The sequence below is a fragment of the Hydra vulgaris genome, chromosome 15, assembly GCF_038396675.1.
Source record: "Hydra vulgaris chromosome 15, alternate assembly HydraT2T_AEP".
Lineage (NCBI taxonomy): Eukaryota > Metazoa > Cnidaria > Hydrozoa > Anthoathecata > Hydridae > Hydra > Hydra vulgaris.
In genome coordinates this window covers 30,562,501-30,589,189 of record NC_088934.1, presented here as the reverse complement: position 1 = coordinate 30,589,189, position 26,689 = coordinate 30,562,501, and the positions used below count along the sequence as shown (strand labels likewise).

Sequence of the window (26,689 nt, the reverse complement as noted above, 5' to 3'; positions counted from 1 at the left end):
TTTTTTTAATTTCAGTTTTCACAAAGTGTACAGAGTTTAGATTGTTGTAATGATCATTTTTAACCTATTTTCTCGTTTGTGCAACACACACATGTTTTGCGCTACACCCGCACATCTTGTGCATTTGTTTAAAAATTTTATATAACAAACTTATTTGACATTTTTTATGTTATCATTTTCACTGATGTTACAGTATTTTTTTTTTTGCTGTTTCTAAGTAAAGATTCATATCAAGTTCTTGCAAGTACTTTTTAATGGCAACACAGAATGCCACTGCCAATCTTACTTTTGGACAATCAACAAGATTTAATGAATCGATGACTACTACTAAAGCCGATGTGTTTCATCACTATATGCTTTTGCAACAAGATTAGAATCTTAATGGAGCACCAAGAAAGACACTGGCAGTGTTGTGTCAAAGAATTTCAGAAGAATAATTTCAACCATAAACCACAATGGAATCTGTCTTGAGGTTTAGCGCCTCCTAAAAATGGCTCAACTTCTGTACAAAACTTATGTTAACAGAAGAGAAAGTGACAAATCATAAAAAGATAAAAAAACCTTTAATGAAATGTTTGACATTTGCTCATGCACATGCTACAATAGAGGTATTAACAGCAAAGATTGTAAATGTGACATAAAAAAACCTGTTTTAGAATGAGAAGATTTTATTGGTCAAAAGAAGAGAACAAACTAATTAGGATTTATTGATAAAATTGTTTCAACAAAAACGAAAAGAACTTATGAAAGGAAGCAAAAGTTACAAGAGTGTGCTGAACAAGAAATGATTTGGTTTTCTGTAATTTCTTCCTGTTCAGGAAAATTTGGGATTGATTCCTCAGGGATTTGTAGCAGAATTAAGTGAAGATTAATATTATCTGTCATGCCTTTTTTTCTGGACATGTTTCTCCATTGCTTCAGCATCATTTTCCTGGACCATTACACAATGCAAGATAGTTTACATGAGCCAACAGAGTATTGCGTTTATATGTTTCGACTGTCGACCCTGATGCCGCATTAGTTGATTTTGTACACATAAGTTTAAATGTGTATGCTCCTGCTTGATTTTACATCAAATGACATCCATCTGCAAGTCATGGCTCAAAGAATATAAATTCTGGCTCAAAGAATACAAATTAATACAAACTCTTTTTTTGCATATCCAAAAAATATTTTAAACATGTTAGCTGATGAACGACAAGAAGCTTGCAAAACTGCAATCGATAGAATATTGGAAGCACGGCTTAACAAAGAAGGTAAAGAAAGGAATTTTGAACTATAAAAAACACTCAATACTTTTTCAAATGATAATACTAACATGATAGACTAGAAAAGAAGTCACACCTCCGCCTTTACTTAGTAATAAAACAGAATCAGAAATAATAAAATATGAAAAAAAACCTTTGCAACTTTTAGACATACCATGTCAAAGTCAAAGTGTTGAAAGACATGTTGCTATTGTTAAAAAAGTATCAGCAGACCGGATTGGACATTACCATATAAATGTTAATTACAAGTGATAAATTTAACTAAATTGCTTTGACAAAATTTTATTGGAGATAAACTCAGCAAAATTTTCAGTAGCATTCTTTTTTAAAATACCTAATGTCACACAATTAGCTTTTACTTCCATAATATTTTTTAGCTTTTACTTCCATAATATTTTTTAGCTTTTACTTCCATAATAATTGTTTAATAGTGATAAAAATTTGTATTTTTCAAGGTGAAAATTCAAAAATGATGGTTAAAACATTAAAAACTTTAAAATGGTACAACCCTTTTTTCAATAAGTAAAAAACAAACTTAACAATATAAATTTTTTTAAAACAAATTAAAGTTTTGTTAAAACAAACTCAAAAAATACATGATTTTTCAATTTTTAAATTAAGTTTAACTTTAATAGATACAATTTGTCAATTCACAGATTTTGACTTAGAAATTAAAAATTTGTTAAAGATACTTTTTTTTTTTATAACTAAAAAATGAAATAGCCTTATGAATAATAAATAAAGTTGTTAAATTGGTTTAAAAAACAAAGAAATTTGTCAGCAGCAAACTTATGTAAAATCTAAAGATTCAAGAAGGTTTCGAGTCTTAATGATGCACAATGGATCAAAGTGTGGTAAAACCAAACAAAAAAGTTTTGAAATTGAAAAAATGGCAAGAATCCTTCGACATATTATTAAGCCAGAAATTATATTTTATTAGAAAATATTTTTGCAATAAAATATCATATTTGTTATTTAAATATTGTCTTGAAAACTTTTCATCAAAAAAAAACAAAAAGTGTGAAAATTTTCTTTTTTTATATTTTTTAAAAACTTTTATTTCTTAAAGAACTTTAAGTTTATTTTATTACTGTATAAATAACTTATATATTATTGTGTGAATATTTAAATTAAATAAAAAGACCATTTTGTTTGCACTTTATATAAATGTTTTTAACAAAGAAAACATCTTTTATTTTGAGTAAAAAAAGACAAAAAAACTTTTAAATATATCATTTAAAACCAATGGATCAACCTGTATCAACTGCCTAAAGTTATATATCATTAAACAACACTATGATGTTGATCTCGTGGTTCAAAAACTACCTGCCTATAGCTGCCTAAACAAATACAATTTTAAATTTAAATAACTACGTCCACAATTCTCATTATTGTATTTTTTATCAATAATAATAAATTTAAGAAAAATCAAAACAAAATAACTGTAGTTTGACTTAATAATAACTTTTTTACAGACTTGAAGTTTTGATAAGATTTAAAATAGACTTTAAGTTTTAATAAGTTTTAAAAAAGATAATTTTCATTTGTTTTATTTCTAGTTGATTAGTATTCTCTCAATAAACTTTTAGATCACTTTGAAATCATTATTTGTCATTTTTTATGCTATCATTTTAAAATAATAAAAACTAAATAAAATACAAAACTATGAACTTGTACCTTGTACAAGTTTGAGTCACTACCAATATTATTTATTTATTACTTATTTTAAAGTTTCCGCAAACAATAAAACATATTCGATAAAAAAAAAAAAAATAACGGGACAACAACCAATAAGAAATAAAGGAAAAGCAGTAAATTATGTGGTTAAAGTGGTTAATTTACTTTATAACAAAATAACGAAAAATTATTAAATTGAAATAGTAGCCATTTGAAAATGGATCAAAGATCCATTTTCAAATGACCGGAAAATAATTTGCTGCAAAATAATGATATACATGCGATAGTTTTAACTTTTGTTTCCGAAAGCAATTTTGAAGAATCTTCAATTATTTCGAAAATCATTTATAAAGCCAAAAAAAAGTGGAAAAAATTAAATAGAACGAGTGCAGTATTTGAACAAAAAAAAAAAAATTGGTTAGAGGAAATTATATTTGATTGGAAAAAACAAAGCTTGAAAAAAAACCTGTGGTATGTTTACTTTAACTATGAATAAAATTTATTATAATTTATGCAACTTATTTCTATTCTTATTAAATAATTAAATTGTTAACTTATTGTTATAATTTAAGGTGGACACCTTTCAGTTTTGTTTAAAGATGCGTATGTGCAAACAAAAGATCATATAGTTTCTAAGCCTTCAGATAAATACAATTTGAAAAAACTTGTATATGCAGCGAGTAAGTTTGAAAAAAGATAAAAGATTTACAGAAGATTTACAAAAGTTGTTAAAAAAATTTGCAACAAAGAATTATCGACAGGATAATTCTTTGTTAGAACAGTCCTTAGTGTTAGTCTTTTACATAGGAACAGTCCTTAGTGTTAGTCTTAGATGCTAATTTATTCTAAGAAACTTATTAGCATTTAAGAAATAATGCTCTTTAATTTAACTCTCTATACCCATCATATCATATAGTAAAAGAGGCTAAAAATAAATGCTACCCAGAAAATATTCAGGTCGGTGACTATTCTGCAGAGGTACCATTACAAGATCTTCTTTTTCGTACTACACCAACATTATGTTCAGCTTATTCATGATATTCATATAAGCTCCAAACGTCCGCAAAACTCTGTATCCACCATGATGGGTGGCAAAAAAATGTAAAAAATATTAGATACTAAAAGTCTATCTGTTGAAATTGATTTAAATTCTTCTTTGCTTACAATTAAGCAAAAAAGAGATACAAAGAAAAATTATCAGTTCTAGAGATTATTTTTGATCCATATTCTTTATCAGAAAAAGACTGTGAACTAATAACATAGACAAATGGGCTAATCTAGCTTTTGCTGATATATACAGCTATCTAATCAACTTTCCAAGTCAGTTTACAAGTTCTAGTTTAAAATCTTTTAAAGTTTAAAGGTCTTGAATCTTACAACTCTGTAACCAGTAGTCTTGTTCACAACGTTCTTTTAAAGTTCATTCATGGTCTATATATATTGTTACCAGTCGTGTAAGCCATCGTCAGAGCATTTGTTCTTCAACTCCAACAAGGGTATGGGTTAGGGTTAAAGAAGATGGTGAAGTTATAAATGCAAAAAATCAATCTTAATCAAGTTATGGTTTAGAGCACGTGCAGGGTTTATAACAGCAAGTAAATTTAAAGCTTATTGTCATTTAAATAAAGCCATGCCTTCTAAAAATTTAATAATGCAAATTTATTATCCGTCAGAAAATAAAGTTATTACCAAAGCAACAAAGAATGGCTGTGATAATGAAATTGTAGCTAAAAACTATTTAAAATTACATCTATTAACAACTCACAAAAATATTGAAATTTTTGATTGTGGATTGCTTAGAACACACAGATGGCCATACCTCGGAGCAACTCCTGATGGTATTATGAAATGTGCATGCTGTTCTCATGAATACATAGTTGAGATAAAATGTCCATTTAAATGCACAAAAAAAAATGTCTTTGAACTGGCAAATAATGATAAAGAGTTTTCCATGAAAATTAAAGATGGAAAACATTATTTAAAAAGAACTCAATATTATTATCAAGTTCAGCTACAAATGTTAATTTTAAATATTCCGATTTGCTATTTTATTGCCTATGATGGTGAAGCTAGTCTAATTGAAAAAATTTATGTTGATAAAGAATTCCACTCTGAAAACTTAAACAAAGCAAGAGATTTTTTTATTTTAGAGATATTGCCTGAACTCCTTGCTAAATGGTATTCTAGAAATAATACAATTGTAAATATTGGGGCAGTAAAACAAAGTAGCAATTTTGAAACAATATGTACTTGCGATTTAACTGGCGCTATAAAAACCTACCATCTTAATTGTCTTGGACTCACAAGCAAACCAATTGGAAAATGGTTTTGCCCATATTGTTGCCAAAAGAAAACCAGAATTAAAAAAAAAAGTTTTAAATGAATAAATTAATATAATACTACATTTATAAATTTATAAAAAAAACATATTATATTAAAATAAAAGTCAATCAATAATACTACAGAACAAAGGTTACATAAAGCAGAGCAAACAGTTTGAATATCGTTTAGTTTACATATTCCATCATCTGTTCGACTGATTAGTTTATTAGGAAGTATTCCTTTCAAAAGTATGTATTTACTTCTTAAGAGTCTAATTAAACATTTGGCATGTATTTGTACATAGGCAATCTCTCGTGTCCAATCAACTTCTATTTGAGATAACAGAGACCTTCCTCGTGTAAAAGCAGGAAGTTTTAGTTCTGCACAGTATAAAACAATGGAATTTGCAATGGTAAAACCTCTGTCTGCTAACACCTGATCACCAATAAGTAAATTACTTAATACTCCAGAATTTTCTGTAATATAAATGTTAGATACTCTTCCGTCCCAAGCTACAACAAATGATATTGAGTTTTGTGGAGTAATGTCAATTAAAACTTTAACAGTACTATGGTATTTATATTCTGAAAAAGTTTGAGCACTAGCTGTCTGATCTTTTGGTTTTTCAATAAAAATCTTAAAGCAATCAATAATTACAACACATTTAGGAAGAAATTCTCGAAAACAAGTTGGCATTGTTCTCCTAGTTAAATCTCTCTCTGGCCATTACAAGAAACCATTTTTCAAAGATTCGTGATATGGTTGGTTGACTTATACCAAATCTGTACGCTGTATCTTGTTCCAGCAAATTTAGATGCAGTTTCATTAAAACAATACAAAATTCTTGCGACTTTGTCATAGTTGAAGCATTATTAGCTGGCGCATAGTTTTCAATTAAGTTAAAAACATGTTTAAAAACATGTAAATCAGGAAGACTTGTATAAAATTGAACTTTATTTTTGCCTTTTATTAGTTTAAAAGTAGTCTCATCAATTTGATTTTAAAATTTTTTGTTTTTCTTGACGAGTGCAGTATTTATATTCTTTAGTTTTTGTATGATATATTTAGATTTCATATTTTCCTATTGAAGAAGTTCAATTTCTGCTTGACTGTCTTCTTTTATTTTTTTAATTGAATTTTTAAACTTCTTGTTTTCTTCTTTCAACTCCCTTATATTTTTGAAAGTTTCCGATTCTTCAACAATTTCTTATTGCAAACAACTGTTAATACTATTTTCTTCAATAAGCACTTTTTCAACAATTTTTTATTATATATTATATATATATATATATATATATATATATATATATATATATATATATTATATATACACATATATATATAAACATATTTATATAAGCATATATATATATATGTATATATATATATATATATATATATATATATATATATATATATATATAAATATATATATATGTATATATATATATATAAATATATATATATTGTTGTATATAAATATATATACATATATATGCATGTATGTATATGTAAATTTATAAGTGCTTGTGTGTTTATATATTTCACATTTAATAAATCCACGCAAAGGAGATTTGACTCACCAATACTAAAATGCTCACTGCAAATGTAAGTCAACTCCAAATATGGCAAAATCTTTCAATTTAAGAAAGCAATCCATAATCTCCTTCGCTCTTCTTCTTTCGGAAACCTATGAAAAGGAATTGCGCTATCTTTAATTTTTCTGTTTTCACAGTATGGTGCGCAACAGCTTTTTACCATTTGTACATTTGTTTACACCTTTTTGCCACCCATCATGGCGGATATAAAATTTTGTGGATGTTCGGCACTCATACGAATATCATGAATATTATTGTGTTGAATTTGCCTGTGCTTAAAGGGTGTATTAGGCTAATTCTAATATACAAAGCTGACTTTGATGGTGCAACAGGGCAATTTGTTTATAAACAACAGTCAGATCATATAAGTGAACTTAATACTGATGAATCGCTTTTCATAACTTGCTTTGTTCCTGTAGAACTATATTGTTTCAAAGATGAGAAAAAACAGGTTGTTTAGAGAAATCCAAAACCATCAGCAACAAGTTACTGTATGCCTCTTAGATTTAAATATAGAAAAGAATCAAAAGAAGTAGTTCTTGCAGAATATGAGTCAATTATAGCTTCTATTAAAAATATAACATCATCAAATGTATCTGTTTTATTGGAGGACGGTACAATGAAGGAAGTTGTAGTACAACCTATTGTAAATATAATAGTGATAGATGGAAAAATTTCAACTATAATTTCCACAGCTACTAACTCTTACCAATGCTATTCAGTGTGTGATGTATATCCAACCAAAATGAACAATCTATCTTAAAAAGTTTTTAAAAAAAAAGGCAATATTAGACATGGTGTTTCAACTTTGCATGTTTGGATAAGGTTTTTAGAATGTATAATCCATATCTCTTACAAAATGAAAAAAGTAATGTTAAACTGAGAAAGATTCAAGTTCAAGCTGAACTTCCAAAAAAGATGGGTCTAGTCATAGACCAACCAAGGGCAGGTACATCGAACGATGGTAACACAGCTGATTGGTGATTTTTTCACATAGGTATTTTTTTCAGCAATACGATGTCTCAGCTAATATAATGAACATAGATGCAAATCTTATAAAAAGGCTTCATATTATTCTGGCCACAATATCATGTGATTATGACATTAGCTCATCAAAATTTAAAACACTCTGTTGGGAAACTGCTTTGCTATATGAACACCTGTACCCTTGGTATCCTATGACCCAAACACTTCATAAGATATTGATTCATGGCAATGAAGTCATTGAATTATTTACTCTTCGATTATGTATGTATTCTGAAGAGGCTTGAGTGGCTACCAATAAAGATTTTTCGTTAAAATTTTATAAGAAAATGTGCTTGGAAAAAAAAAACAATGTAGACCTTTTCCATCTTTTATATGCATCTGATCCTTTAATTTGCACATTTAGAAAGAAGATGCATAACAAAAAAAAAGTCTACCGTCTGGTGTCATTGAACTGTTGAATGAGCCAATAATAGAATGGCTAGAAAATGTCACTTTTGACCCACTGTGTGATGTAGAAAAAGAGTTGATAGTTTTTCTAGGATTTAATAAATAAAAATGTAATGGTTTGCATACATCCAAAGCTGCATTGTGATGTATGCAAACCATTACATTTTTATTTATTCAAACACTATAAGCGTTATTCCACAATTCATTGAATGAATTGTGGAATAACGCTTGCTTAAAGCGTTATTCCACACAATTCATTCCACACAATGGGAAAAAAAAATATTAGCAAAATATTCCCTGAAGAAAATATGTTTGATATTTGAAGTGTTTTTAAAAAGATGTATTAAAACTATTCTTTAACTTGCTGGAGAGTTGAAAAACATTGTATTAATGCTATTCCTAAAGAAAATATTTTATATAAAATTAAATTGATATGATTTAAGGATAATGGACCATGAGAACCAAGTTGTAGCAAGTTTTGTGATTATGGTGATATATTAAAAAAAAAAAATTTTGTTTGATCTTTATATGAGTCAAATATGAGTCAAATATGTTTTTATGTTTAAAGCTGTTTAAACATCATAGTTTAAGAAAACTTGAATTAGAGTGTATATCATTAAATCATTTCAATATACCATTAGGAAAAAATTAAATTGTGCCAGAACATAATTGTCAATTGTCAAATAATGTATTTGTTTTAAACACATTTTTGAGCATTTGTGTAAACATAAAGCTTCATTGGAACAAATTTGCATACAACATATTAAAAACATACAATTGGTTTAAGTAAAAATTACAGTGTTTATGTTTGAATTTTGATGATTAGCAAGAGAAAGAGTTTTATATTTAATATTCTCTATTTTAATTGTCATTTTTTAAATGTTGTAGTTTACTAATGGTATAAAACAGATGAAAATTTCTTTGCACAAAATTCAAAACAGCTATATTATAATAACTGTTGTTAAATGATAATCAAGCACTAATACTTATTATTGATGCTCATTTAAATTGTTTTAAGCAACCCCTAATATATATACATATATACACGACAACCAATTTTTGTGCAGAGTGGCTAGTGAGTGGCATAGAGGTCATATTTATACTTATGAAAAATTACTTTTATTTTTTCTTGATAGAAGTATTCCTGCTGATTCACAGTGGTGCAAAGCCTAAAAAAATTGGCCATAATTCAAAATTTTACAAAACATTATAAAATTAACTTTTTATTTCTTTAAAATGAATTACTTTGCTTATATTATCTAAAAATATATAGGTTTGTTATTTATATGCGGTAGTGGTGTAGTGGTAGAGCGCTCGCTTCATAAGCAAGAAGTTCAGGGTTCGATTCCTACCACGCCTCTGGTAGTACCGTACTCAACTTGTTTCTCCGCGCAGCGGCCTTGTTTGTCAAGTTTCGTTTTTCGGAGTTATAGAGTTAAGAGAGGGTTATAACCACAAGTAGCCTCCTCATCTAAAAGACTTCATTTTTGTAATAAATTTTCATTAAAAAAGTGCAGAAGTTATAATTTCAATTTTTTTCTTCAAATTATTCATAAAATAAAATACTTTTTTTTCAGTATATTTAAGATATCTTAACTTGTATGTCAAAAAGATTTTGCTTACTTAAAGCGAAAAAAAACTTTAAAAAATTACTATATATAAATGCAAAAAAATGCAGCTTTTGTAATTTTGAATTTGTTGTTTGTTTAAAAGAAATCCTTCGCAAGCTAGTCTAACTCAATCTTTATTAAGTTCTGGTTATGGTAATACCTCATAATAAAATTCAGCTGCATATATCCATGCATTATAATAAACTTTTAGATACTAACACGCAACCTTTTTTTTTGCTCTAATATTCTCAATGTTTATAATTTGTATAAATATATATAAATGCGAAAAATTTAAAATTTTTTATTACTATCAATAACTAAGTCATGTTGCTAGGTTAAAAAAATTTACTTTTTTGTTTCAAATGATTACACTGCAAAGGCATTTTTTCATGTATTTTATTTATACCGCCCGAGGAGTAGAAACATATTTTATTATATTTCCCTATACTACCAATGTTATATGACACTCTTAAAAAAATTCAGTTAAAATGATTAAGTTTTATAGTTTTTATAACAATTTTAAAATTGAATAATTTTGATGCATTTGTCCGTTTTTAATATTATTGGAATTGCTTTTATTTATTTCCATATAAACGAATTTTCTATTTTAATCAGTTATACAAAAAAATATAATATAAATAAGATTATGGTAAAATAATATTTATAAATTTACATAAAAATAACATTTATTAAAATATTAATTTAAAACTATTATGTTAGTTTATTAATATTAATCATAATAGTAGCCAGGCAAATCAACATCACTATTTTTTAAGTCTTGTAATAACTTAATAAAAAAATCTCTTTCTTCTTCGTTTGCCTCACTTAGCCTGGTTAATTTTTTTTTTTGGTATAAATTTTTTGATTTGTTTTAGTAAAAAGACATTTTTACATGATTTTTATCTATTTTAAAGTTGAACTGAACTGTTGATGCATTGAGTGGTTTTTAAATCGCTTATATTTCAATTGAAACAAATTTTCTATTTTATCCAAATATACACGTTTTTTGTTTTAATCAATTAATGTTTTTTTATTAATAAATAGTATTTATAAATAAATATTATTAATTATATTTGTCAGTAAATATAAATACAAATATTTATAATTATATGTCATTTATTAATAAATAGCATTGAATAAATTTCATTTATAAAGGTCCAAAACACAAATGCTGAAATGAGAGCTTTGTCTATTTTATCAAAAATAATTATTATTGAAAAGCTTTTATTAGCTACAGTGGCTTCTGCTAAAGCAATCAAAAAATCTGATTTGGCATACACCCTAATGCATTTAAAGGAAAAGCCATCAAATGCAATAAGTATTACCAAATTCTTAAACCGCGATTTAAAGAAAAATTTGAATTTGCCATTGCCTCCTGAGGATTCTCTTGCATTAATGATCTTGACAGATTTGACCAGAAATGCTTATCAAAAGCTTAGGAATAATGCCAAAAGCACAATGCTGTTCTTTATCCAAGCTATCGCAAAGTACTTTGAGCTAAACAACTATACTATCCTGAAAATATTGGTTACGGAATCAAAATCTGAGGTAACTTTGCAAGATCTGTTGAATCATACAAGTTGTTGATTATTGCAGTTAGATCAAGTACAACCTGAAATTAAAAACCTGATTGAAACTTTGGGCATAATATTAGTCCTAAGTTCAGTTTGGAGAAATCAAAAACCTTCTTCTTCTTCTTTTTGTATGCCGTTTAGATCACAGTTCAGAAAAGAAGACTTCAATTTGTTGATAGAAGAAAAATAGTATATACAGAATCAAATAGCATTTTTTAAAGGACACAATAGTAACCAAATGAGCAATGAGCAAAACGAATTAGTTCAACTATGAGTAAAGTATAAACTTGTCCTTACCATGATAGACGGCAAAGCTGCTAATGCTGTATGTGGTCAAAAATACCAAAGCAAATGAACTCTGTTCTTTGCGAAAAAGAAAAAAATTGTTAATAAAGACAGTCTTCAGCTAGGTCTATCAAGTTTGCATGCCTGGATTCGTTGTTTTGAATGCATACTTCATATTGCTTATCAATTTGATTTCAAGACTTAGCGAATCCGAGATCATGATCATAAAAAGTTGGCTTCAGACCAAAAAACATCGCATTCAAATAGAATTTCGAAAACATTTGGGTCTTCTAGTTGACATACCAAAAGAAGGTGGTGATGGCACAATTAATGATGGTAATACATCGTGAAAAACATTTCAAAATTACCAGATTTTTAGCGAGATTACCATGGTTGATGTTGAATTGATTCATAGCTTCTACACTATATTGAGTGTTATAAATTTAAATGTAAAGATCAATTTTTCCACATTTGAAGCCTATTGCAAAGCAACTTTTGAAAGGTATGTTGCTTCCTATAATTGGTTTTTCATGCCAGTTTCAGTACATAAACTACTGGTCCACAGCATTCAAGTCATGTCAAATATTTACTTGCCAGGATTATTAGGATTTTATGTAGTCTTATCAGAAGATCCAGCTGAGAAAAGAATTGAAGAGTATAGGAAATATATAGGAGATGAATATTCCATGAAAAATTCATCTTTTGGTGTTTGAGATAGCTAACAGTCAAGGCACAAATTCCAAACATTTATATGTTTATGCTTATGACAAATAAAGATGCTTTGCAAGATATTGCAATGATTGGAGGCTGGGAACAAAAAAAGCCCTGAAATTTTCTCCCCCCCCCCCTGCCCCAAATGTGAGAGCAACAAGTTAGTAAAATAACTTTTTTGCTTTTCTAAGTTTATATTCAATGATAAATTTCAAATGTCATAGTATTATCTCTTAGAATTCATAAACTATGACATTATAAAAGTTTATACCCCCTTTAATTTGAGGGGGTTACAAATTTGTTATGGTCATAATTTTTTAACGCTTAGAGATTGAAAAACAATACTGAAAATTTATCGATGAATAAAAATTTAGTTAAGAACAGCAAAAATATTATTTCATCAACTTGTTGCTCTCACATTTGGGGCGGGGGGAATACAATTTAGGGGTTTTTTTGTTTCCAGCCTCCAATCATTGCAATATCATGCAAAGCATTATTATTTATCATAAGTATAAACATACAAATGTTTGGAGTTTGTGCCATGTCTGTTAGCTATCTCAAACACCAAAAAATACTGTATTCTTAAGCAAATTTGTTTCGGAATTCAGCTTTTAAATGCTGCAAATGTGCAATAAATATTTATTTATATTAAATTTTTTAACTCAAGACAAATACCTCGAGAAAATATGTAAAAAAATAATTTTTAAATGTACTTTTAAGGATCAGAGTTTGCAGTTAGGTATCAGATCAAAATTCAATTTATTAGAGCCATTCATTAACAAGAAAGCTAGCTCCTTGAATCCACTCTTCTTTTTTTAATGGTTTTTTACAGGAACTCTTTATTTGAAGTAGCTACTGAAGCTTCTCCAAGCTCATTACACGCTCTACGTTATCTTAAATAAATTTTACTGTAAGCACAGCAAAATTAAATTTTTTATTACGAAATATTTTTCTTAAAACAAGAAATATGTTTGTTGTTTTAAGAAATAAATATCCTACCCTGCAATTTATTTTTAAAAACAAGAAATATATTTCTTGTTTTGAGAAATAAATTTCTTAAACTATGCTCAATAGATTTACAATTTTGCATTGAGTTCTGATGAGTTGTTAGCAACTTTTAAAAAGATTTTAAAAGTTTTGGAATTCATTGTATCCAAAGAGTCTGAGGGAGTCATCGATAGACATTATTTTAAACTATGACTTAGAATATCAAAAATTAACCAGTATTCTGGTGAAATATGCAACTCAAGACCTAGTGGCTGGTCTTTATCAATAAAAACTGCTTTTAAATAGATTTCAGCTTTGATTCTATCCGTTGTTACATATTTTTGGACCTCCCTTTGTGTTTAAATACAGAACTTTTTACCATTTTTATATTGTGATCTCAGTCAAAAGATGCTAAGACCAGTGCCTAACACCTCTAAAATTTTACCATAATTTGAATTTCACCTCTGTAACAGGCTCAATATACATCTGCCAATAGTCTTGTTGATCTTAAAAGTGTAAATTAAAAATAATGCTATGTAGATAAAATAAGGTTTAAAATTACATTGCTAAACCCTTATTTCATTTATTTTTGACAAATGATTTTAGATAAAATCAAAGCCCCCTTTTATTGATTTCATTTTTATTATTTTTCTATTGATTTTAAGAAAAGTCTGTCATTAGAAAAAAAAAATGGTTTAGAGCTATTTTCCTTGTATTTTACATCTGATTTTAAACCATTTTGTAAACCATTGTTTTGAAGCAATTTGTTACTTTATGACATAAATTATTCTTAAATAATAAGACTAAAATATTAAAATTTACGAAGTTAAGTTTTACTATATAAATTGCAGAATCAGAAAAGTCGCAGGTCAAAAAAAACGATGCCCTAGAGAGAGAAATTTTGTCAGCCATTCTAATGATCTCTTTAAATATTTTATTACTCAGAATAAAAACCTGCCTGATTTTAGAAAAAAACAACTTGAATTTGAAAACCCATTTCAAATTGAAACCCCAACACTATCATGTTTGAAAACCACTTTTTTCTAATTTCATAACGAATTTGGGCGTTTTTAAAATACCACCAGTTAACAAAAAAACTAGTAAGAAAAATATGCACAATTGGTATAGATAAAAAACCTTCCATTACTTGTAATGATGTTATTATATAGCTAATGATTTGTAAATTTCTATTGGTGTCGATTGTTTGAAAATGGCCGTAAAAAGTAAAAAATATAAAACTGTTAAACTTTAAAAGAGTACCGTGAGAATAAATAGTCATCCAATATAAAGAATAAAAAAATTTCATTTAGCAAATAATACCTTGGGAATATTTTACGACACTCTGCGTATTAAAACTTGTTCATGAGGATCGAAATAAGATGGACTAATATATGTATATATATATAAATATATATATATATATATATATATACATATATATATATATATACATTTATATATATATATATATATATATATATATATATATATATATATATATATATATATATATATATATATATATATATATGTGTGTGTGTGTGTGTGTGTGTGAATATAAATGTGTGTGAGTGTGTATATATACATATATATATATATATATGTGTGTGTATATATGTGTGTGCATATATACATATATATATATATATATATATATATATATATATATATATATATATATATATATATATATATATATATATATATATCTGAATAATTGTCTTGCAGTTTTAGATAATGAATATAAAACTAAAACTAATTTGAAAAATTGGGCCTTAATTGCGAAGAGAGGATTAGTTTAAATCAGAGTTTCAAGCCAGAAGGGCATTTGTTAATTTAAATAAGGAAATTGGGAAGTGAGAAAGTATTGTTATTGCCTTAAGAAAGTCTCAAAGGAGAAAGGAGATTGATAATAAAAACCATAATGACTCCAGTGATTCCAAATTAGTTAACAATCTATTTAGAGAAATAAGCGTAAATAAAAATATAATTAAAAGAGTTTGTCATTTCAAACCCAGAAATGATGCACTAAGCAGCCCTGTTTTAGTAGAATTAATGAACAAAGCAACAAGAGTAGAAGTTTTGAAAGCTGCTAAAAAGCTTAAGACATAATTTCCAAATAGTATACATTAAACTGGATCAAACTGAGGTCAAAAGGACACAAAAGAAAGAACTAGTTATTGACAAAAATATGTGCAAGAGAAAACTTCCTATAGAAGGAACTATCAACAACCCCTTTTGATATGGTATTCGAGGAACTAGAGTCTTCAAAATCTGCATCAAGTAAATTGACAAGAAAAAACAGTCACCTGTCTTGCTGGTATACTAATGCAACATTGCTAAACAAAAAGTTTGATGAACTATTAATTGATATTAAAGTTAAGCAACCACATATTGTAAAGATATGTGAAAAATGGCAAAGTGAAGCATCAACAACAAATATTCGTAGTTATTCCTTGTACAGACAAAACAGACTGATTGATAGGGGAATTGGAGTATGCATTTAGCCATGAAAGCATTAGTTCTTTTAATATGAATAATAGTTATTTACATAATGACAATATTGAATAAATATGGTGCTCGGTTTGTACAGTTTCTGAAATAATTTTTTGTAGATGTATTTATTAAGTAGAAAGTTGTAGTGAGGAAAATATTAAGCAAGTTGTAGATTCAATCAATTACTTCTATAAGTTGTTAAAAAAAAAACAATATTCAGGTTAGCATATATGTGGTGACTTTAAATACTCAAAATATAATCAACTAAAATATATATCAACCAACATTTTAAATAAATAACAAGGAAACATCAAATGTATTAGCCTTATTATATTTCGACTTAATTATTTCGTGTTTTATAAAGGGTAATCACCCGTTATTATTGTATAATTCGTTTAATTTATGTTTTTTTCATATGAATTAAAAATATTAATTTAATTTTTTTACTGTGTATGGTGTAGTTTTACATATAGTATAAACATTAGAAAACAAGTTAAGAATAGAAGTAAAGAAAAGAAAATGCTTGAGTTTATACTAGAGATACAGCATAAACAGGGAATAATAATGATGATCATGTTAATCATGATGATGTTTTTATAGAAATATACATGCAAATATATATATATGTATGTATATATATATATATATATATATATATATATATATATATATATATATATATATATATATATATAACATGAATTCAAAATTTAAAAAATATACTTTAGAATATAACAATGTTTATGCAGCCCCGGCCCTAGCTATTTTTTATCAAACCCAGCTCTGGCCCACAGTCAAATATTAACTGTGATCACTTATTAATGATAATCTTCTTTTAAACATCTAGTCTGGTATGGTAAAACATATGGTGTTCTGGTCTACAATTTTTCAAGGTGAAATCAAGTTGTATTTAAGAATTAAGTTGCAATTAAGAAGCATTAGATTTAAATTTATGTTTCTTAATTTTACTTAATTTAAGTAAAAATAAGAAACATATAATGTATTATTGAACCTGAAAGTTGTCATAAAGAAACATAAGATGTAATTGCAAACCTAAAAGTTGAAGATTGACTGCTGATAATAAACACAAGATGTAACTGAGAAAATGAAAGTTGTAATTAAGAGACATAAATTGTAATTGAAAACATGAAAGTTGTAGTTAAGTTTATATTTTAACTATGTGTTTCTCAATTACATTATTTATATAGATTAGAAGTAATTTTTTTTTTAAATATCATAATATAAAAAATTATATAGAATTATCAAAAGTATTTATTTTATTAAAGAATTATATTAAAGATATGTTTTATAATAACTTTATTTCATAAATCATTTGTAAGACGCAAACCTGAACACTTGGTGTTAATGCATGGTACACTCCGCTTGGCTTCTTGTTGGGATTTAAATTGAGGATTAAAAATGCTGTATTTATAACCAGATCCACATGTTACACTACATTCACTCCATGTGCTCCACTCTCCTAGTAAAAACATTTATGTAACATTTAAACATTATATTTCATTAAAAATATTTATTTAATTTTTTTAACTTTAAAAACAAAAATAATATGAAAAATTATAAAGCCGCAAAACCATTTATGCTGAAAATAAAAGGTATTTTTGCTAATAAACAGCATAAAGGGTACTATTGCTAAAAAACAAACAAAAAATATTTGTATATAAGTTTTACTAAAATTCAAAGTTAAATTTAAACTATTAGTTTATCAAATTAAAAAAACTAAACTAAAAACTAGACAATATAAAAGATATATACAATTATGACCAAAAACGTCAAACCGCTCTTACTTATTAGAAATACTTAATACTTAAAAATTCAAAATAGGCAACACACAAAACAATTATCTGTTGCATATGTGTTTTCAGAATAAACCACCCTATCAATTAATTGGAATAAATCTTATATGCTCTACATACATTTCAATCATGTGTAATTCAATCTTAAACTATGACGACAATGTTACTTACTAACTATACTATTACAACTACTGTACTATTACTAGTACAACTTTTTATAAAAGATAGCCTAGCTGTGTCATACTGTAAATGCTTTAATTTCGAGATGCAGCCGACAAGGTTGGGGTTCATCTATTCATTAGTGAAATTTTTTAATTTTTAGGAGTTTCATGTTTTTATCTATCGATGTTAATTCAGAGTTGATTGTTTAAATTTTTATTCTGTTATAAAATTTCATAGAATAAGTTCATCAATGGGTACAGGCCTTGTTATTAGATTTTGTTGCATAATAGAAGGGTAATGCAAGTTAATTTAACATTATTCAATATACATACTTATATTGTTAAAAGTTAAATTACATCAGTTGCCTATTTTAAAGTTACGCACTGTAATTAAATTTAATTTGAAATCACATTACAAATTATTTAAAGTCTAAATATCTTTTAATATTTGTTATAAAAAAAAATTACCAATAAAATTTAAATATGTTGTTTAAAAAATTACGTATTTCTTTATTAAAAAAAACTTTTCCTATTTATTTCTTAAAACAATCATAACGCAACATTATTGTCTTATGTTAGCTTTTTCACAATTAAGTTTTTTTTTTTTTTTTTTTAGATGAGGGAAAAATTGTTTATTGGTTTATTGAATTTCTTAGCAGTTAAAATAAAAATAAAAAACAATTTTTATGATCAGCTTTTCAAATTTTCACAAAAATTTAAATTGAATTTTAATAAAAAATAAAAAAAAGTGAAAATGTTTTTACAAAAATTAATTCATGCTTTATCTTTTCGGCATAACCTTTTTTTAAACACTATTCCAATTGGAAGAAGTTTTGGCGTAGGTAAAATCACTAATTTGTACAAAAAATGTGAATAGCATAACACTTCTTAATGAGGCCTTTATTAACTAATTACCTGTAATAAACTATAATAAATTAGTTTAGTTAACAAATTATCTGTAATAAACACATTAAAAATTACTACTAAGTATAGGGTTTGTTCTGAAAATGGATCATTCACAAATAATACATTTATGAACAATCCCTTTACAATTTTGATTATTTGATGACACAGCTACACAAAAATCTGTTTCAATTTGTACTTTTTTTAAAATATTTGGATATCTAGAAAAAATAAAATTTTAAAGAAATATCTAGAATTGCGGAAATATCCAAAAAAATCTATAAAGACTGTGTATGAAAAAAATAAGAGAAAATATCAAATTTTTAATACTTATTCAAATAAGGTTAAAAAATGAACTTCATTTATATAACAAATTATTAGTTCAAATTACACTATTTTTAGATGAAATAGTGAAAATAATAACTTATGTTTAAATATACACACAAATAATAATAAATTTTGTACCCATGTACAACTAGTTTTTATTATTTGTACAACTGACAACTTACAACATACAACACACAACATACAACATACAACACACAACATCCAACATACAACACACAACATACAACATACTAACAAAATATAGTGTTGCGTAATTTATGAAAAATCTCTTAACAGTTTGATTATTTCATGACAAAGTTAGAAAAAAATATATTTCAACTTATTTTTTAAAAACTATTTGTATATCCAGAAAAAACTAAACTTTAAAGAAAATATGGAAATTTAGAAATATCTGGAAAAAGATAATCCCTGTACATGAAAACCATAAGAGTTTTGTACATGAAGAGTTTGGTACATCCCTGTACATGAAAACCATAAAGTGAAAATCTAATTTGGAACCTATATAGACATCATGTCAAGTAACCCTTATGGACTTCAAAGTCCTTGGACAACTCCAACAGGAATATCTCAAACGATCCCATACCTATGTTTGTTTTTGCGCCTTATGGGACCAATATGCTTTAGTTGTTTAAGAATAAATCATATGGTGCTTTAAAAAAAAACTAAAAACTTAATAAAAATAAAATTAACTAAACAAAAATGCTCATATGACACTGTAATGTCTCCAAAATATGGACTTCACAAAGGCCTTTTAAAAAATAGACTTATAAATATAGATTTAAAATATCAAGTTTTACCTTTATAACAATAATAGCTTCCAATGCTGTTGACACAAACTTTATTTGTCAAGTTGCAATTATCAATTAAACTATCACATTCATTAATATCTAAAAAAAGAGCAACTCAACACAATTTAATGTTAACATAAACTTTCATAACTTTTAATCACAAAACAATGGGAAAAAAATTAATTTTTGAACAATGGGAAAAATAAACTTTTGAGCAATGGGAAAAAATATACTTTTGCTGAACCTTTGTGAAAATTACTTTTGCTAAACCTTTGCGTGTGTTTTTTTTAAATCACTATATTTAATTCCAAATAAGCACACCTTTAGCTTTATTTTAATTTTAAACAAAATTTATTAATTTTTATATTGCCATTTGTCAGCTAACACCTCATATGTGTTAAACATACATATTTTTTATACCGGAAGAAGTCCTCTTTATAATGTATAGATTAGGTCTTTAGTGGAAAGCAATGGTGAAAAAAAAGGAATATATAGAAATTTTTAAAACCAATATTGCTTTTAAAAATATTTCTATATACTCCTTGAATTTGTTGAAGTGGGCAGCTAAAATATGAACCTTCGAAGTCATTTTCACCATAGCTTTCCAGACTTAATTTAGACACGTAATGCTTTATACTTCTGGTAATCAGGCAACCAGATTATGCCTTGATCCCTTGAAGATTACAAAAAGGCTTTAGCTTAAAAAGTTACTCAAAAAATTAATTTTTAAAAAGACTTTTTAATATATTTGGAACTTTTAGCTTTAAATCTTTATCTTTTTGATACGTACGCATTTAAAATGTGTACAACTTCTGGAATCACAAGTATAAATTTATAATGTATATATCACAAGTATAAATTTTTAATAAAAACTCAAAACAAAAATTATTGGAAAGTCTATCATATACAATATACCAGATTGTAAAGCAAAAAGAAAACAGCTAAGATATTGACAAGGAATTAGTTAATTACACTCTTTCAATTTATGACGTTATTAAAGATGTTCTTTTTAATTTTTTACATTGTTCCATAAAACAAGGAATTTTTCCTAATAATCTTAAATTACCCAGAGTTTTAAGGATATTTAAAGGAGGTGATGCAACCAATGTTTCTAATTGTTGCCCAATCTCTATATTACCAGTTTTTTCTAAAGTTTTATATAACATAAATTGAAAATTTTAAATAACATAATTTTCAATCGTTTATCATCGAACAATTTGTCGAAAAATGTCAAAATCAGTATGTCTTTAAAAAAGAAAATTCAACAGAACACACAATACTCCAAATTACCCGCAGTATTGCTGAATCTTTTGAGAAATCCCATTAAATGTTGGGAGTTTTCATTGACCCACAAAAAGCTTTTGATACAACTGATTCCAAAAGTCTGATTAAAAAACTAGAGTACTGTGGAATCAAATGAAACATTTGAATGCTACTTAAAAGTAATTCAAGCAACCTGTTTGTTGATAGTAATTCAACTGCATCTTCCAATTTATTAGGTTTAATGTGTAGAGTCCCTCAGGACTCAATACTAGAACCCCTTATCTTTCTTATTTACATTAATGACCTCCCTAAAGTCTCTAATTTAATGACCATTATGTTTGCTGATGATAATAATACCTTTTCATCTCATAAATACATAGCAATATTGTTTTAAAATATAAATATTGAGTTAACAAAAATTTGTAACTTGTTTAAAATGAATAAGTTGCTGCTTAATGTTGATAAAACAAAATAGATACTTTTTTATCCAACTTCTAAAAAGAAATTATGGCCTAATGAAATACCCATTCTTTTTACAAGCATAATGCAAAGTTTTCTGCAAAGTTTGTTGATAAAATTATGATAATTATGATAACTATGATAATTACTCGATAATTAAACAGTTAAACTAATTTAGTAGTTATTGCTGCCATTTCTAAATTTAATAGAAATAAAAATAGAATTTAATAGATTTCTAAATTTAAGTTTTTTTTTCTTTTTTAGCACAGTGTTTCAGTTTTTTTTAGAACGTTTCAAGCAAGTAGAGTTTTATTTTTCAGAACAGTAAGAGGGTGCTGAGGGCCTTTTTAGTAAATTTAATTCATTTTGTTATTTATGGATTATTCATTTTTTTAAAAAGGATTAATGAGAATAAACTTTTTTAGACAAGCAAGCTAACAGTGATTTAGGATTTAAGTTTTATCATTCATTATTTTAAGTAGGAATTCCATCTAAATTAAGCAGTTCACTAATAGCTATTCAAAGTTATTAAAAATGAAGCAATAAATATTGTTTATTTGAACATAATCATCAGAATTAAATATATGAGCGTTTTTTATTCAATATTTTTTTCAATTAGTTGTTTCATTTGTAGCATTGGCCACTTCTGCTAACTTAATTTGATTTATTTTGATTTGTTACTTGAAAAACAAGCAATAAGTATTGTTTATTTGAGCATTATCATCAGGATGAAATAAATTAGCATTTTTATTTAACATTTTTTTTCAATTATTTTTTTCATTTGTAGCAATGGCCACTTCTGGTAACTCATTAAAAAAATTTTTAAAGATTCTTTCTTTGATTAAATCCAATATCACTAAGTTTGTTTTATTTTTTTATTTACATTATTAATTTATATCATTTTGGTATTTTTATCTCAACTGTTACTTTCTGTTTTTTATTTTATACAAGAACAACCAATAAATATTTTTCTCATTTAGGTTTGTTTCATCAGCATTAACAGTCTCTTATGAGACTTCTCTTTTATTTTATATATTTGTTTTGTGTTTATTGTGCTTCTGTATTTAGGTTTCAAATTTTTTTTCGGCTCTCGTTAGCTTAAAAATTATTCTATATGCTCTTATTAGCTATTTTCAGTGGTGATACTGTAAAACTGTCTTTTTTTCATAGTACATAATTTTAAGCAGCTAGCTAAGAAAGTTTTATCTTATTTTAATTGGAAAGAAATGAAGTTTTAGCTACTTCAATTCACTTTTTTGTTGGTAAAGATCCACCTGCCCCCAGGAAAGTTGTTATTTATCCAAAAAGTCAACTTCTTAAAACTATATCAAGTACATCTGCCAACTTAGATTCTATGGATTACTCTCTATTTTTCCCAAGAGGCGATGCTGGTTGGTGTAATTCATGGTTCACAACCCCGAGCATCCTACATTTTTTAGAAATATCTTGCTACACTATCTCAGTATTACAACTATAGACTTTCATTTCTGTTATCATGTAAATAAATTTATTTTAAAGATATATAAACTTGAGACTTGCTTTTTTACAGATTTTTTAAAAAGTGAGCACAAGTTTGAATATATATTTTTGACATCTGTTTTTTAATCTGTGCAAATGAGACCTGCCAAGATCTGAGTTACAGGTCTGGACAGTATAAAAGCATTATATTTTAACTTAAAGTCAAGTAAGAATATATTTTTTTTGATATTGACTTAAATCTATTTGAATAAGTAGACTAAATCATAAATAAGTAAAGAAATGGTAGACGCAAAATGTAAAACTTGTTTGTTTATATTTGTTAAAGTTGATTATTTAATAATTGGTTTAATAATTATTTAACAATTAAATAAAAGATTTTTAAACTAAATGCTTGCAGCAGGAGCTTTGAAATTAATAAATAATAAATGCTTTTTTTAATTAAAAAAGTTACAAAGACAATATTGACTTTTTTAATACAACACACCTTTTAAAACTTACAACCAATCTCCTCTAAAAAGACCAAAAAAATGTTTTTAGAGTGGCATACATTTTACATTTTCATATTTTAAAAATATTTTAATTTTCTCCGAATAAAATTAAATGTGATTTTAACAACCCCCTCAGTTAGGGGAATGAAACTTTATGTGGTCATCGCTTTAAAAACCACAATACTTTTTGATAAAATTGAATTTAAGTAACAAATCATGATGTAACTTAAAACTAAATCAAAAGTGCAAAAAATTCATTTACAAATGTTATACTCCTCACATAGCATTAAAAAATGTATAGAAATTATGTATTTTGTTCCCTTTTTTTAAACACTAAATTTATTCTATGTATATGCTGATCATTTTCTTTGAACTAAAAAGCTACATGAAAAGTCTTACAGAAAGGGTTAATATATTTGACACACTTAGCTCCCAATTTATGGGTCCTCTTTTGCTAGTAAGTATATAACATATGATAACTATTTTAAACAAATATTGATACAACTTTCCTGTTTTTATTTTGCTGTATTTTGTATAGTTAATACAATCAAAATTTAACTACCTGATAAACTTAATGACCTGATAATGCTGATAATGTGGTCCTAGTGACTATTCATAAAAATAGAAGGCAAAAATAAATTTTAAAAACATAACCAACACAGCTATTGTTTTCCGATTTCCATCCAGACCTGCAAATACAATTGTAACTTTTATTAGTGTTCACACAATCACTGCTAGTCAAGCTACAATATTCAGTACACTTATTTTTAGAATAGTAAGTAACTTATTTTTGAGAATGTCATTTAAGATAGCAAAATATATAGAGGCAGAATAAAAATTTTTATCTTGACATTAATAAGTTACGCTATATCTCAAACAGGATACCATTGGTAACAAGGTTACACTATTTATCATCATGTCCCAAAAACTTAATGAAAAAAATTTAATACATCAGATAATTGTTTTTAGAGTTTATTTATATATATAAAAAGAAAAATAAGTGTAACTTATCTCATTTATGTTTTAAGGGTTGCATTTTAAATTTTTAGAAAATACTTTTAAATTTTTTTTAAAGGCTTAATAGGAATTAAAACCTAATTAATAAAATTATTTTCAAATCGAATCAGTCTGCAATACTATTTATCAACCAGTCTGCCATCATTTTCATTTTCGCCATCAATTAAAACCACTGGTATAGCATAATAATATAGCTAATAAGTAATAAGTTTTTACAAGTTTCTGGTATAGCATAATAATATAGCTAATAAGTAACAAGTTTTTACGTATATATATATATATATATATATGTATATATATATATATATATGTATATATATACATGTATATATACATATATATATATATATATATGTATATATATATATATATATATACATATAAATATATATATATGTGTATATATATATATATATATATATATATATATATATATATATATATATATATATATATATATATATATATATATATATCTATATATATATATATATATGTATATATATAAACATGACTTTTTAAATGTGATTTTTTAAATTTTTACATTTATTGTAAGTGGTATGTAACAGAGTTTGGCTTATTAAAGTGTTTACATAAAATGTGTTTACTAAAATATCTAACAATTACCAGATTACTGTATTACATAATGTGAGCTTTAATACATTTTTAAGTAGAGTTCCTGCTGTTATAAATAATTTAAAAATTGTTAAATGTTAATAATTTTCTAAAAAGTTAAAATAAAATATCAATTATCTCCATACCATTTACTAAAATATCGCTTTTTAAATATTATCACAATGCAGTACTTTTAATAATTTCTACATTACTAGTTCATTCATTCATTCATAATTATTTCAAAATTAAATGACTTGACTAAACCCATTATTATAATCCTCAATTTCAGAATTTCACATATATGAATATTTTTTGTGAAGAATATATTGTAGATTACTTAGTTTATTTTATGGATTTTCTTTGATGAACAGAAAAGTTGTTATATGAAAAGTCTAACAGATAGAGTTAGCTCAATTGACACACCTAGTTTCCATTTCACTTTGCTTGTAAGTTTATAATATATGATTATTATTTTAAACAAATATTGATATAAGTTGAATTTTTTTATTTTTTTAATTTCCTACAGTTGATACAATGGAAATTTGAATACCTGATAATGCGGTCCTAGAAACTATTCATAAAAATTAAAGGCAAAAATAAAGTTGAAAAAACATTACAAACAACTGACCAACACAACTGTTGTTTTCCAATATCCACCCAGACTTGCAAGTACAATTGTAACTTCCATTAGTATTCACACAATCACTGTTAGCCAAGTTGCAAAATTTAGCCACCTCATTGCATTCATTGACATCTGGAAACAATTATAAAGTAATATTCAAAAAAACTTATTTTTGAGAATGTTATCTAAGACAACATATATATGGATAAAACAAAAAAATAACTACCTAATAATTTAGTACTGGTGATTATCTATTAAAAAAAAAAGAGGGGAAAACAAATTATAAAAACATTACAAACAACTGACCAACACAACTGTTGTTTCCCAATATCCACCCAGACTTGCAAGTACAATTGTAACTTCCATTAGTATTCACACAATCACTGTTAGTCAAGTTGCAAAATTTAGCCAACTCATTGCATTCATTGACATCTGGAAACAATTATAATGTAATATTCAAAAAAACTTATTTTTGAGAATGTTATCTAAGACAACATATATATGGGTAAAACAAAAAAATAACTACCTAATAATCTATTACTGGTGATTATCTATTAAAAAAAGAGGGGAAAACAAATTATAAAAGCATTACAAACAACTGACCAACACAACTGTTGTTTTCCAATATCCACCCAGACTTGCAAGTACAATTGTAACTTCCATTAGTGTTCTCACAATCACTGTTGGGAAAGTTGCAATATTTAGCCAACTCATTGCATTCATTGACATCTAAAAACATTTATAAAGTAATATTCAAAAAACTTATTAAT

The 26,689-nt window shown here is 26.1% G+C and overlaps 1 protein-coding gene across 1 annotated transcript in view; it reads right to left on the bottom strand.

The window, feature by feature from the left end:
- Positions 1–26,689, bottom strand: part of LOC136092403 (latent-transforming growth factor beta-binding protein 1-like) — a 66,949-nt gene that overhangs the window by 22,888 nt on the left and 17,372 nt on the right. The window contains exons 5-9 of the mRNA XM_065820592.1: positions 26,523–26,648; positions 26,226–26,351; positions 25,926–26,051; positions 19,986–20,075; positions 17,311–17,442 (exon numbers count right to left, since the gene is read on the bottom strand). Of these exons, the coding sequence (XP_065676664.1) occupies positions 17,311–17,442; positions 19,986–20,075; positions 25,926–26,051; positions 26,226–26,351; positions 26,523–26,648 (600 nt within the window). The remainder of the gene's footprint in view (positions 1–17,310; positions 17,443–19,985; positions 20,076–25,925; positions 26,052–26,225; positions 26,352–26,522; positions 26,649–26,689) is intronic.